The sequence below is a fragment of the Mercurialis annua genome, linkage group LG2 (genome assembly GCF_937616625.2).
Source record: "Mercurialis annua linkage group LG2, ddMerAnnu1.2, whole genome shotgun sequence".
In the NCBI taxonomy this organism is placed as follows: Eukaryota; Viridiplantae; Streptophyta; class Magnoliopsida; order Malpighiales; family Euphorbiaceae; genus Mercurialis; species Mercurialis annua.
Genome location: NC_065571.1, coordinates 13,316,393 through 13,331,634, shown reverse-complemented (window position 1 = coordinate 13,331,634; position 15,242 = coordinate 13,316,393). Strand labels below are relative to the sequence as shown.

Here is a 15,242-nt window from a genome sequence, read left to right as displayed (position 1 = left end):
AAGTTAGTGGCAATGTGCGATTTGGCGATGACACAAGGGTGGAAATTCATGGCAAAGGTACAGTTTTATTTGAGACAAAACATGGCAGTCATAAACTTCTCCAAGATGTTTATTATATTCCAAAATTGAAAAGCAATATTTTGAGTATTGGTCAGCTTTTGGAGAATGGTTGTAAAATTAATATGGAAGGGCGTACTCTATGGCTTAAAGATCGTGATGGTAATCTTATTGCCAAAGTGGCGATGACAAAGAATAGAATGTTCATTCTAGATATGAAAGCAGGTGAAGCTATATGTTTGAAAGCTTGTGTGGAAGATACATCATGGATTTGGCATATGAGATTCGGGCATTTGAATTTTGAAAATCTGAAAGACTTAGGAAGAAAGAAAATGGTGAAGGATATTCCAGTTATTGATCATCCGGGACAGTTATGTGAAGCATGTTTACTTGGAAAGCATTCAAGAAAGAGCTTTCCAAAGCAATCCATCTCCAGAGCTACCAAGCCACTCCAGCTTATTCATTCAGATGTTTGTGGTCCAATTAATCCTCCATCGCTTGGTAAAAGTTCTTATTTCGTGTTATTCATTGATGATTATACTAGAAAGACTTGGATTTATTTCTTAAATAATAAATCTGATGCTTTTGATTCTTTTAAGAAATTCAAAGCTCTTGTTGAGAAAGAGAGTAGTTATAAGATAAAATCTTTGAGAACTGATAGAGGAGGAGAGTTTACTTCTAATGAATTTAAAAGTTTCTATGAGTTGCATGGAATTCGGAGGTTCTTGACCGTTCCAGGATCACCCCAACAAAATGGAGTTGCAGAGAGGAAGAATAGAACAATTCTGAATATGGCGAGATCAATGCTGAAGAGTAAAAATATGCCAGAAGAGTTTTGGGCTGAAGCAGTTGCATGTGCTGTGTATCTTTCAAATCGGTGTCCAACTAAGAGTTTGAAAGATGTGATCCCTCAAGAAGCGTGGAGTAAACAGAAGCCAAGTGTGTCCCATTTGCGAGTTTTTGGATCTGTTGCTTATGTACATGTTCCAAAGCAACACAGGACCAAGCTGGATGATAGAAGTGAGAAGTTTGTTTTCATCGGTTATGATGAGAATTCAAAAGGTTATAGATTGTTCAATCCTGACAATGGAAAGATAATGACTAGCAGAGATGTCGAGTTTAATGAAAAACAATCGTGGGACTAAAGTTCACAAAAGGAAGGATCATATGATTTCCTACCTTACTTTGAAGATGAAGAACCAATAGTTCATGAACCTGAAGTTACACCACCAGCTTCACCAGCTCCTTTATCCCAGACATCGACATCAACATCACCTTCATCAAGTTCAAGTGACATGCAAAGGAGATATCGAAATCTTGAAGACATTTATAATGAAACTGAAAGGTTAGATGACATGAACTTATTATGTTTTCTTGCTGATGTTGAACCTTTAAGTTTTGAAGAAGCTAGCAAAGATGAGAGGTGGATTCAAGCCATGAATGAAGAGATTCAGTCTATCCAAAAGAATGATACTTGGAAACTTGTTTCTAATCCAAGTACTCATCAACCAATTGGAGTCAAATGGGTGTACAAAGTCAAGAAGAATGCTAAGGGTGAAGTAGAGAGGTACAAGGCTAGACTTGTGGCAAAAGGGTACAAGCAGAGACAGAGCATGGACTATGAAGAGATTTTTGCTCCTGTTGCTCGCATGGAGACTATCAGACTGTTGATTTCGCTTGCAGCTCAAAATCATTGGCAGATTCACCAGTTGGATGTCAAGTCAGCATTTTTAAATGGGTTACTTGAAGAGGAAGTTTATATTGAACAACCTGAGGGGTATGTTGTTGAAGGCTATGAAGATAAAGTGCTAAGACTTAACAAGGCTCTGTATGGGCTCAAACAAGCACCGAGAGCGTGGAATAGTCGAATTGATAAGTATTTTCAAGGGAATGGCTTCCGCAGATGCATGCATGAGTATGCTCTTTATGTGAAAGAACAAGATGGAGATTTGTTGTTTGTTTGTATCTATGTAGATGATCTAATTTTTACAGGTACTAATCCCAATATGTTCAATGACTTTAAGAAGGCGATGGAACGCGAATTTGGGATGAGTGATATGGGACTCATGTCCTATTATTTGGGAATCGAAGTGAAGCAGATGGAAGATGGTGTTTTCATATCACAGGAGCGCTATGCAAAAGATATACTCAAGAAGTTCAATATGTCAAACTGCAAGCCTGCCAGCACCCCTATGGAGATTGGAGTAAAACTTTCAAAAGTGGAAGAAGATGCTGGGAGAATAGATTCAACTTTGTTCAAAAGTCTCGTTGGAAGTTTGAGATACTTAACGTGCACGAGACCAGACATTTTGTTTGCGGTTGGACTTGTCAATCGGTTTATGGAGAAACCCACAACTTCTCATATGAAAGCAGCCAAGAGAATTTTGCGATACCTGAAAGGTACACTTGATTATGGAATTTTTTATTCAGTGTCTGATGATTTCAAGTTGATGGGTTATTGTGATAGTGATTTTGCTGGAGACATTGAGGATAGAAAAAGCACTAGTGGTTTTATGTTCTCGATGGGAAATAGTGCAATTTCTTGGTGTTCGAAGAAGCAACCAATTGTGGCACTTTCATCATGTGAATCTGAGTATGTTGCAGCTACTTCATGTGCGTGTCATGCAATTTGGTTACGAAGGTTACTGAAAGAACTTCACTTAGAGCAAGGAGAAGCAACCAAGATTATGATAAATAACAAGTCTGCTCAAGCACTAGCAAGAAATCCAATGTTTCATGACCGAAGTAAGCATATTGATACAAGGTACCATTTTATTCGTGAGTGTATTGCAAATAAAGAAATTGAATTGGAGTATGTGAGAACCGATGATTAGGTTGCTGATATTTTCACGAAGCCTTTGAAGTATGACAGTTTTCAGAAACTGAGAATGATGCTTGAAGTTACAAGAGGTTCAAGTTTACAGGGGGATGTTAGATATTAAACTTGAAATAAACTTAACTAAGAAACGTAATTACTTAAAGTTGATTTAAGTTATTATGAGTTAAAAGTGTTAAGTTTCCTTAGTTGAATTAATACATATGAAGTTACATGCATTTAAGTTATAAGTTTATGTTAAGTCATTAAGTTAAAGATAAATAAGTTTGTATACGTTCTATTTACAAACTAGTATAAATACCTATGTAAGCATGCATTTTAAAATCAAGAAAAAGCAAATACAAAAGTTTAGTTATGTTGCTTCCTTCCTTTCTTTCTTTCTTTGTGTGTGGAGTGTGTTTGTGAGTATTATTAATTAAAGGGCCTACCATCTTCCAACATCTTCTTCGTGATAAAATCAAAACCGTACGCCTTAATGTAATTAGCATTTCAGATAGTGTCACGGACCACGCAAATTTATGGATATGCTCAGCAATGGTGCGAAATATTGAGGAGCTTGATCTGGATTATAGAGCATTTTGGCTTCCCCAAGTCCTCTTTACTTGCCAGACAATAAAGATCTTGAAGCTTCGTGCCAACATTCGGTTTAAGATAGTTGAATCTGTGAGCCTCCCGAGACTCGAGGTACTTCACATTCAGAATGTTAGTGTTGCTAATTTGGAGAAGATCTTATTTGGCTGCCCAGTTCTTGAAGAATTAGTGGTCTATCGAGATTATTCTGATTATCATGCAACCACGTTGTATGTGGTGTCATCTTCACTGAAACGTCTAACAATTCATCAAACTATTTTGGAGAAGAGAGGATTGGGCATTCGAAGTGTGGTTATAAATGCCCCAAAACTCGAGTTTTTCGATCTAGAGGATCATTTTTCTGCATTTTGTTACCATGATTAAGGTGTCATCCCCTCTTAAAGCAGCTATTGATGTTAGGAGTTCTTATACAAATCATGCATTAAGGCTTCTTAGAAGGATCACAAATGTCACTGTTTTAAACTTATCTGCATATACGCTCGAGGTGAATTCATTTACATGATCTCTTTATCTTTATTTTTTTTCATTAATCTGCTTATTTTTTATATCATGCATCTACATTTGTTCATAGGCTCTCTTTAAAGCATCTGATGACAAATTTCCGTGGTTCCGTTTTTTGACTCAATTGGAGATGGGAGCTTTTGGAAATGGATGGTTGATGCTGCCTAAGATACTGAAATGGTCACCCAATTTGGAGGCGTTCACCCTCTATAAGGTCATCTCATCGATTCATGCAAGCATTGTCATTCTATATGTTTTTCGGGTTTCGATTTTCTTAATGAATGTTATATGCCTGCAGACAAATGATACAGTTCCTCATGAGTCTATCTTTAACGAGGAATCAGTCCCGGGTTGTTTGCTGTCATCCCTTAAGAGTATTGAACTCAAAGGATTTGGAGGAAATACAGCAGAAATGGAAGTGTTAGAATATTTCTTGAAGAATGCATCTGCCTTGAAGACGCTTAAAATTTTAATTTCTGATACTAGCTTTCAGAAAGAGGCTGAAATTCTCAGGATGCTGATTACGTTTCCGAGGGCCTCAACCACTTGCAGGATCCTGTTAACTTGATCTCTTAATGGTAGGGAATCAAATTTTCTGATTGCTAAAGGATTTTCTTTGAGATGCATATACTTTTCATGAAAACTTAGTAGAAAAAATCACTTGATAGACATTCAACTCAACCATCTTTTGCAAGAATTATGCTTAATGTCGAGTTTCATCAGAAATATTGTTCCGTTTACTGTAACAATGACGAACATTTTCTGCTTGTTCTATAGTGTTTTCTTATTCTGCTTCTTCTATTGTGTTTTCATATGCAAACAGTAATCAGTTCTCTACATAATCAGAATTTATTAATACCTAGCCGTAACTGAATGATCAGCTTGATGACTTTAAATTTCAAAATCAAGTCTGATTCTGAAGCTTGGGATACTTTTGACAAGAAGTTTGCCATGAAGCTCAAAGCGTTTACAATGTCTGTTGGACGATCAAGTACTTGGAAAATTAGACGTTCAACCTTGTCTATATCTCTGGTATCAATTTCCAGAGCTGGCCTAAAATCCTGTTCAAGAAAATAGCGTAGAACGTGTCGGAAATTCAACAATTTCAGGTACTGTAAATACAAGAAGCTTATAAACCAAAAGTAAAGTGCATTGAAAGGCTTTATTCCTGATTGTGAAAGCAACACCAATTAATGCAGCTGATTGAAGTTGTCATTCAAAAGTTGTTCTTAAAAAGGGTTTTATTCATTCAAAATTATGCTCAAATTGAGAAAAATATCTCTAACAATTAATTTCGGTAATCTAGTTGGTACATTTATTTTACAGAGTCTTGATGATATGAGCTAATTTATTATAAAAATAAAAGAAGATATGAAATTGTATTTTATTATTAGAGTTCGCATTTCAAGCAGTCAGAATTAAACATGATAAAAATAAAGATACATTAATAACTCGTGAATGGAAGAAATTAAATTAATATATGGAATACAATAGCTGAGATATAAGTATAGCAAGTACTCCCTCCGTCCCACTCTAATTGACAAAATGTAGAATTTTTGGTGTCCCATTCTAATTGACAAAACTAACATAATTATAATATTTTGCTTTAATTTTCCATCTTTACCCTCATTTAAAGTCATGTCTTTTACGGGAAAATGGTGAATATTTAATAAAAACTTTACTAATATACTAATAGCATTAATTAGCTCTATTATCAATAGAAGGGCATACAAGTAACTCTCTATGTCATTTATTAGTTTGTATTGGTTATTGTAATTTAGTTATTTTGTCAATTAGAGTGGGACGGAGGGAGTATTATTTAGTTCCACCAATTAAAGGTTAAATTAATTCCATCTTGCTAGAAGAAGAAAAAAAGACAAAAGATAGAAGCAATGATTAGGACTAATTAAGCTGTACGAGAGTTTCCCAATAGGTGACTTAATTTTTCTAATTATGAAATTTCATAGTTCTTTAATGTCTTCTTCTTCTTCTTCAGGTCATACCAAATAATATTAGAACAAAGGATCAATTCACCCCCTTAACTTGGCATGAACTATCAAATGAGTCATTTTCACCTCTTTTGATACAAACAGACCCAAAATTTACGTTTTCGTATCAAAAGACCCCTTTTCACCCCTGCCCAGTCTCACCTCCTCGGGTGAGTTTTACTCTCCATTAACAACATGAAAAAAGTTTAAAAAAAACCCCTATATTTAATTTATTTTACAAATTTAAATTTAATTATATTAATTTTTTATTCTAACCTTCATCATTCTAAATTTTGCAAACATCAAATAAATATATTAAAAAAAGTTAGCGACAATCAAAAGGATGAACAATTCCTATCATTCTTTTAAGGATGAGCAGATCTGTTCGTCCTCCAAAACGAGTTAGGGGTTTTTCGGACAAAACAGATGGTGGCCGGAGTATGCGGTGGCCCGAGTATGCAGTGGCAGCGGTACAAATATGACAAAGAAGATGATTAGGGTTAATTTTTTTTATTAGTTTAATTAGAATAAATTAGGGTATAATTAGAATTTTGAATAAGTAGAATATAGTTAATTGTGTTTTATCAGTGTAATTAGAGTTTTGATTAATTATGATTAATTAAGTTAATTTAATTAATTAAATAAAATTAAAAAACTCACTCTATGAGGGGTTTTTTGATACGAGAACGCAAGTTTTGGGTCAGTTTGTACCAAAAGCGACGAGATTGACTCAAACCGAATCACTGTGAATTTTACACCAGAAATAAACAAGTCCATTAGTTGAAGCAAGCAACAGGATGTGGAACAGACATGAAAGGTAAAGATCTTAGATTAAATTTAATCCATTGATTTTGATCAGGATCGTACACGTGGAGAGATGTATGCGATGAAAGGTTTCGGTGGTGGTGATGTGGCGGCGGTCGGAGAATTTGAATCTCAAGAATTGGAATCGTTTAAACGAAACAACCAAACTCTGGCGAATCTTATCAGAAAATATTCAAACTTACTGCTCCAGTCGAAGCGGCGAGTCGTCTCTGCCGATTGAAATTTCCTTATTCTATATTACAATCAAACTCTGGTGTTAAATTTAATTAATATTTCTGTTTAATGGTAATGCATAGTTATTTCATTAGAAATGATCTCGTGTTACCTTCTATAGTGTTTATTTGTTTTTGTTCTATGTTTGAAGAAAGTGTGATTAACCTCAATTTTTCTTTGTTCTAGTTATAAACTAGCCAAATTCTGGAAATATTTTTGTCTTTCTCTTGGGTATTATATATAAGGTATATATGCTTAGTAATATATTTATTTAATTTTTTTGAAATGTAATTTTTTTAAATAATTATATTGTTATAATGTTGATTTTGTGTTTATTTAGTTTCGCATTAGCAAAAAATACGATTATAATGTTGAATTATTGTAATTTTATAGTGTCGATCTTGAATTTCAGTTGATATTTTGTTGATTTTTGCATTGGTCAATAAAATAATAATAATAATATTAAGTTATTGTAATATTACAATATTGATATTGTATTGACATTTTATTGGTAATGTGTTGATGTTCGGTTGATATTTGTGTGATTTTAATATTAGTAAAAAGAACGATATTCTACGTGAAATAAAATGAAAAACTAAAAATTAAATTGAAATAATGCTGAAAAATTTAAAATTAGTGTAAAAAAAATTTAAAATTTTTAAAAAATTAGTTTCTTACATGTTGATTATTGGTTGATCTTATGTTGATTTTATGTTATTATATGAAAAAATTAAATATGTGGTAAATAACAAATACTGGTTAAAAATGAGCAATAAATAAAGATGAAAAGACATTTAAAAGTAATAATCAATATAGCAAAGATTTAAAATTATTATTAGCTAGTTTATTAAATGTTGTTGATATTGTGTTGATATTATGTTGATAAAAACTGACGAAAAATGACAATAGTGAAAAAAATTAAAATTCGAAAAAATATAAAAATATAAAAATTAAATATTTAAATAATATTAAGTGCAGAAATATAATGGTGAAAAAAAAATTAAAAATTATGAAAGAAAATGATGGAAAATGAAAATTAGTATAGAAAGTAAAGTTTTTATAAAAAATAGTATAAAAGAAAAGAAAGTTGGTATGAAAAATAAAGATTTAAAAAGAGTAGTATAAAAGTAAATGGTGCAAAAAAACAGTATTTTGCATAAAAGCCTTATTTTTTTGGGTAATTTACACAAATCACTTAAAGTGGTCCCCTCTAATGTTTTTACCTCAGTTTTTTCATTTTTGCAATAATCTCTCAATAAAATAGAAAAAATTTCACAATTCCACCCCAAAACAAATTGAAAACTAGAACAAATAAGACAATTATAGCCTTAGCACAAAACCGTGTAAAACAAATAGGAAAGAGTCCAAACAAACAATCAAAAATTACTTCATCTTCAACCCCCATCATATAGATGCCATTAAAGCTTCAGTGATGGTTCGGATTTTGCTTGTTCTTCACTCTTTATACTGATGACTATCGTTGCTGGTAAAAGGATGCCGGCGACGTGATAACGGTGACGGTGGCGATGATGGGAGGATGCCGGTGAGGCTGACTCTAGATCTGCAAAATGAACGGAATTGAAGATATTTTGAAGTCTGCTCTTGACGGTACATTGTTCGTTGAACACAGGTGAAGGAAATTAATCAATTCAAGTTTTGCCTGTGTAGTTGGGCAGAATTGCCGGCAAATGTTCAGAAAATGCTTTATTATTGGATTCTGAATCAAGTTTCATTACCTCGGAGGGAGGACAAAAGAAAAACAAAATATACATTTGCACAAAATAAAAAAAAATCATGTACGTATTTTTTTTGATTATTTTGAATAATATAATAAAAAGAATGGCGACCTAATTGATTAAGGGGCCGTTTGGTTCAAGGTTGGGAATCGGAATCGGAATGGGAAGCGGAATGAGAAGGAATGAGAATGGGAATGATTGTTTTCATTTTTTGTTTGGTTCAAAATTAGTGTAGGAATGGGAATGGATAAAGTTTAATAAAAAAATTATTTATTATTTATTAAATTTTTTTTTTTTTATTTTTTTATATAAAAAAAATTATTTAAAAAAAAATTAAAAAAATTTCGAAAAAATTAAAAAAATTAAAATAGTATTTTTTAAAAAAAATAGAAAATTATTTTTAAAAAAATTTAAAAAATAATTTTAAAAAAAATATTAAAAAAGTTTTTTTTATTATTTTAATTATATTTTTTAAAATAAATATTTAAAATAGTTTTTTTTAATAATTATATATTTATTATTATTTTTTTGAGTAAAAGCTTGAATTTCAGAAATCAGGAAACGCACCCGAGCATCTCAACTAGGTTGACACCCTCTTAGCGTTTGCATCACGCTTCTAAAAACCAGAAAATATATTAAAGATAAAGTAAAAAGTTTTACAAAACAAACCAAAACAACTAGCAGAATCTATAAGATGTCTGCCTACTAAAATCCTGATAAATTACAGAATTACAAAAATTTGGCACAGAAGACCGCCAAATATAAGATGCCGCTGTAGCTCCGTGTTTTGCAAGTAAGTCGGCAACTCGGTTTCCTTCTCTATAAATATGAGAGACCTGAAAATTCATCTTGGAAATCTGATGAAGACAAGATAACCAATCATGTAAATACTCCCAAGGAACGTTCTTCGATTTTGAAGTAAAAAGTTGAACCATAAAAGTAGAGTCACACTCCAACCATAAAGAATGCCATCCTCTCTTCCAAGCTATATCTACTGCCATAATGGCAGCCGCTATTTCAGCTGCGAAAGCAAATTCATTTCCCAACGGAAAAGCAAATGAGCCTTTTGTAAAACCAGCCGAATTTCTAAAAATTCCCCCTCCACCTGCTGCTCCCGGCGCTCCCAAGGCAGATCCATCCGTATTGACTTTGGTCCAATTACTCAGAGGGGTATGCCAAGTAACCGGAATAATTTTAGGAGCAGTTGTAGGTTTACATGTGATCTGCAGAAGTCTTAATATATTCAAGTCTACCATTGAATTGCTCATACAACCTATTCTAAAGAAGTCAGATTCTTTGATAGATGACCATATCTTTCTAAGAGCGAGATGAATATTTGGGATTGAATCCTCAAAAATTGCTGCGTTTCTTAGCTTCCAAATGACCCAAATTGTTTGCACCACCGCCGAACACCACAGCACAGCCACCTGCGAGCTGAAAGTGAAAAGTAAAACCTGCTCAATAAAGCTTTTCAGTGATCCTGCCTCAATCATCCTTCTTCCAAACAAATTAAAAACACTTTGCCAAATTGATTTTGCAAATTTACAATTGAGAAAGAGATGATCATGGTTCTCATTGTGAACTAAACACATAGAACATCTCGAAGCCAAATTGAAACCTCTGAGACGTAGCTTGTCCTCCGTAGGTAAACATCCGAGAATCGCTCTCCAACACATGAATGATCTTGATGGAGGTAAATATTCTTTCTAAATGAATTTTGCCCAAGGGAAGGAAATCTGGGAAGGGCGTAAGTATGAATACATACTTTTAACTGAATGCCTGCCATCTTTAACCGATCTCCAAATACAAATATCCGTTTCATTTTGAACCACAGATATAGCATGAATATTTTCAATAACCTCATTATTCTCAATAGGCAACAAAACCCAATCATTTTCAGCTATGTAAGTTGAAACAGGTTCAGAGAGTACCCGCTGCTCTTTTTCTGAAATACACAGCTGATTAGCAATAGTAGGAGTAATCCATTGATCTGTCCAGAAATTTAAATGACTCTGTTGCCCAATTAACCACAACGATTCAGACCGAAGAAGATAATAAATAGACTTAATTGATCCCCAAATTGAAGATTGAATATAAGATTGCCGAGGAGTGCCAGAAATATGAAGAAACCGGTTTTTAAGAACTGAAAAAGGAAATTCGTGGGAAGCACTGATAAGCTTCCAGGCCATAGTACTGAGCATGCTAGTGTTAAGAATGTGAAGCTTCTTAATTCCAATTCCCCCATTTTTTAGCGGCCGACAACAACTTTCCCAAGGAACAGTTATAAGCTTTCGGTCTTGTGTTGAACCGGACCAAAGAAAATTACGCATACATCTTTCAATGATCGATAAAAGAGAAGATGGCCATTTGTAAATAGCAAAAGAGTGGTTCAACGATCCAGTGATGACTGAGTTTATGAGAGTTAATCGACCTGTAAAGGACAATGAAGAACCTTTCCACTTAGAGAACTTATTGCAAATTTTATCCGCAATTGGTTTGAGCCATTTTTTCTTAGGTGAACCTACAAAAAGAGGTACTCCCAACTAGTTAAAAGGTAAAGAACCTTTTTTCATATGCATCACTTGCTGCATTTTAATAATTCTTCTAAGAGAAACTGTTGCCCCATAATAGATCTCAGACTTCGACCAATTAACTCTTTGCCCAGAAAGAGAGCCATACAGTTCAAAAACATCATTAAAAGCCTTAATGTTTTTTAAAGTAGCCTTACCGAACAGAAGAACATCATCTGCGTACAACAAATGCGAAGGAAAAGTTGAATACCGAGTTTGAGTCATTGGAATTATATCACCGCTGCTGACTTTATGCGTGATAAGACGACTGAAGAAGTCCTCTGCAAGGCAGAAAATAAGCGGAGAAAGAGGATCTCCTTGTCTGACACCCCTGGAACATGGAAAATAACCTTGAGGCCTTCCATTAATAAAAATCGAGATTCTCGAAGAGGAGAAAATAGACAAAATCCAGTCCCTAAAAGTTAAAGAAAAACCAAAAGCCTCCAACACATCTAGAATGAAATTCCAGTCCATCGTATCGAACGCTTATCTAATATCCACTTTCATGGCCATATTACCTCCAAAACAAGATTTGTTAAGGATGTTAACTCCGTCTGAAGCACATGCAATACAATCTGATATTTGTCTTCCTTTAAGAAAACCAAATTGGTTACAAGAAATGATCCTTTTAGCAATAATAGCAAGTCTATCTGCAATAGTCTTAGTAATAATTTTAAAAATGAAGTTGCTTAGAACAATAGGGCAAAATTGATCTATAGAGATAGCATCTTTCACTTTAGGAATCAAAACCATGAAGCTAGAGTTCAGACCCGAGGTAATCATACCCGAGTTGAAAAAGCTGCAAACTGCAGAGTAGACATCAATATGCACAATATCCCAATAAGTTTTGTAGAAAATACCTGTGAACCCATCTGGCCCAGGCGCACTATTTGCATCCATATGAAACACAGTGTGCCGAATCTCCTCCAACGACGGACATTTAATCAAATTAGCATTGTCATCATCATTAAGCATGCTTGGAACAATCGATTTAATGAAATTAACATCCGAAGACACATCACAATTAGCTTTAAAAAGATTTTTGTAGTAATCCATGACATGATGTTCAATGGTATTGGCATCATCAATAATGCAACCATCAATACTGAGCTGATGCATACCTTGATTGGCTTTCCTTCTAGCAATGTGTTGATGGAAAAAAGAGGAATTCCTGTCTCCCGCATTAAGCCATTTAAGTCTACTCTTTTCTTTCAAGAAAATTTCTTGTTGATGGAGGTGGTTATCAAGCTCAGCATGAGCAGTTAATTCCTTTCTATGCAGCTCTTCTGAAATGCCATTAGCAGAAATATCCCTTTGAATGTCCTGTAAAACTGATCTGGAATTTTGAATATTACAATCAAGATGTCCAAAGACTTCATGGTTCCAAGTGCGAAGAGTGCTCCTCAAACGCTTCAACTTAACCCCAATAGCCTGCATTGGATGAAGGTTAGCATTCGGAAGAGACCATGAATCATAAATTAACTTACGCAAAGTTGGATTAGTGATCCACATAGCCTGAAAGCGGAATCTAGCAACTGGTTTGTGACCTGTCGAGCAGCTAAGCAGTAAAGGGGCATGATCCGAGTTATGCCGTGGGAGAACAGAACAATTAATATTATCCCACTCAGTAAAGAAATTCAGGTTACCCATTGTTCGATCCAGTCTACTTTCAACCCTATCCGACCCAATTCTTCCATTGCACCAAGTGAAATTCGACCCAATAGCATTGACATCAGATAAAAAAGCATTATCCATGAATGCTTTGAAATCATTACAAGGACCAGAACCCGGAGGTCTACCTGTTTTCTCATGAGATCCCAAGATAGCATTAAAATCACCAATTAAGCACCAACTAGAAGATATAGACAAATTATTGAGATTATCCCATAATTCCATTCTGATGTTACGTAAAACACTCCCATACACAAAGGAGATCCGCTGATTGATATTGTGGAACAAAACATCAATGGTAATATGCTGAGCATGAATGTGTATGAGAGTAGGAGACAAACATGTCTTTCCAAGAACCCAGATGGATGAATTATCATTCTGAGCAATTAAACTTAAATTCAAACTTAACCAAAAAGAAGAAGGAACAGCAGCAAAGCTTATAAGAGGCTCTATTAGACAAATAAAATCAGGATGAAACTGATTACATAATGAATATAAAGAACGCTGAGTTTTAGAGTTACCGAAACCGCGACAATTCCAGGAAAGAATCTTCATAGATTGAGCTTATCTGGTTTTCTGGCATTCCTCCTTGAGAGGGTTACTTTGTATTTATCCTGTTTAACCTGAGTTTTCCTCCTAGTCACAGTTGTCCATGCCTCATCTTCCTCAACCTTATCTGCCCAAGACTTAGTAACTTCTTTTGGCAAAACTATGTCAACGACATCTTTCTGCTGATTCATTGCTTCATTAATAGCCTGGTTTGTTGTCATGGAATTGTTTTCTTCATCAATGTCCTGCAGATTTGTTTTTGAAGGTGCATTGTTATCAACTATGGAATCATCATGAATCAGCTCTATGTTTGTCTCATCACAACCGGTGATTTTTTCCTGCAGCTGAATATCCAGACCATTAGCACTTTGAAATATTTCCTCCTGAGGCTGCTTGTCGATCTCATTATCTGCTCTTTGCAAATCAGACTGCAAATGTTTAAAAACATTATCAATTAAGATGTCTGACGACTTATTCTTTGGTTTCCATGTCTTGGTCGGGGCCACAGGTTTGTCAAGGTCTTTGTGGGCGCTGTCTATATTTAAACGACATTCCCTGGCAAAGTGTCCAATATTTGAACATGAAGAGCAAAAGGCAGGCAGATTCTCATAAACAACATCTATGAAGAAACTTTTTCCGATCTGTTCTATTAATAGAGATTCCGGAAGGGACGTAGAAAGATCAACATCGATTAAAATCCTTGCATAATGACCAAACTCAGCCGTAGAAGTTGCATTATCTATTTTTAAGGGTGCTCCAATTCCTTTAGCAATGGAGGTTAAAATTTTAGGATGCCAATACTCCCATGGTAATTTGTAAAAACGGACCCAGATTTGTGAATTGGTTGTTTTCTGTGCAAAGGGATCAAAATCCGGAGACCAGTGTTGCAACCGAAGAATTCCAGGTTTGAGCGTAACCATTCCACGACTCCAAACCGTGTTTTTTTTCAGATAATGAATTTAATATAACCTGATAGTAACCTCGTCCCAAAGAAATTAGCTTCCAGCTGGTTTGAATCCCCCAAACCTCCGTTAACTTCTTTTTTAATTCCACAAGTTTCCACGGAGATTCACCTTTGTAGAGGATTATTCTGGCAATTAGGGCATTCTGGCACATAGCTATCTGTTGTTCATAAACCTCTTGATTGATTGTAATGGCAATATAGCCACCCTTATTCACTGGTGTCTCAACACAATCGGTAATATTCTGAATGGATTTGGCTACAGTTGCTGCGTATGAAATTCTTGCTGCAGGTTTAGCACCTACCGCAAACATGTCTTTATGACTGACGACGTCCATAGAAGAGAATGAACTTAAAATTATTACACTTTATATTGCAAATCAATTCTATATATTTATTATTTATTATTAAAATAGTTTATAAAATTTTGATTTCCATTCCCAAAAGTCTATTCCCATGGGGTAAGAGGGGAATGGATGATTCCCATTGAGGGGGTAATCACATTCCCATTTTCTAGTACAATTTGACAAAACAAACACAAAACAATGAGAATTATTCCCATACCCATTCCCAATCCACTTTGGTAAGCTGAAATTAATAACTATATTTCTAATCTGTGTCTATACATATACTTTAAGTTTATAATGTAATTTGCATTCAATAAAATCCTCAATAGTTTTTGTCACATTATAAATTCATTTTTAATAGTGTAAATTTTTAAAAATTAAATTTACTATAGTAAGT

At 34.3% G+C, this 15,242-nt stretch overlaps 3 protein-coding genes across 3 annotated transcripts; 1 reads left to right on the top strand and 2 right to left on the bottom strand.

Annotated features, from left to right (window-relative positions):
- Positions 1–3,339: 3,339 nt before the first annotated feature.
- On the top strand, positions 3,340–4,784 carry LOC126667200 (putative FBD-associated F-box protein At3g50710). The gene is given in 4 exon segments (XM_050360161.1): positions 3,340–3,838; positions 3,840–3,968; positions 4,056–4,199; positions 4,284–4,784. Coding segments are annotated over 4 exon segments (954 nt in total). The 5' UTR covers positions 3,340–3,427; the 3' UTR covers positions 4,554–4,784.
- A 4,640-nt stretch (positions 4,785–9,424) lies between these two features.
- Positions 9,425–10,339, bottom strand: LOC126668220 (uncharacterized). The gene has a single exon (XM_050361431.1). The coding sequence runs from the start codon at positions 10,337–10,339 to the stop codon at positions 9,425–9,427; it is 915 nt and encodes a 304-aa protein (XP_050217388.1).
- A 3,200-nt stretch (positions 10,340–13,539) lies between these two features.
- Positions 13,540–14,836, bottom strand: LOC126668218 (uncharacterized). Its single transcript, XM_050361430.1, has 2 exons — positions 14,507–14,836; positions 13,540–14,388 (listed from the first exon to the last, which is right to left on the bottom strand). Exons 1-2 carry the CDS (start codon positions 14,834–14,836, stop codon positions 13,540–13,542), a joined length of 1,179 nt encoding a protein of 392 aa, XP_050217387.1.
- Positions 14,837–15,242: the final 406 nt, after the last annotated feature.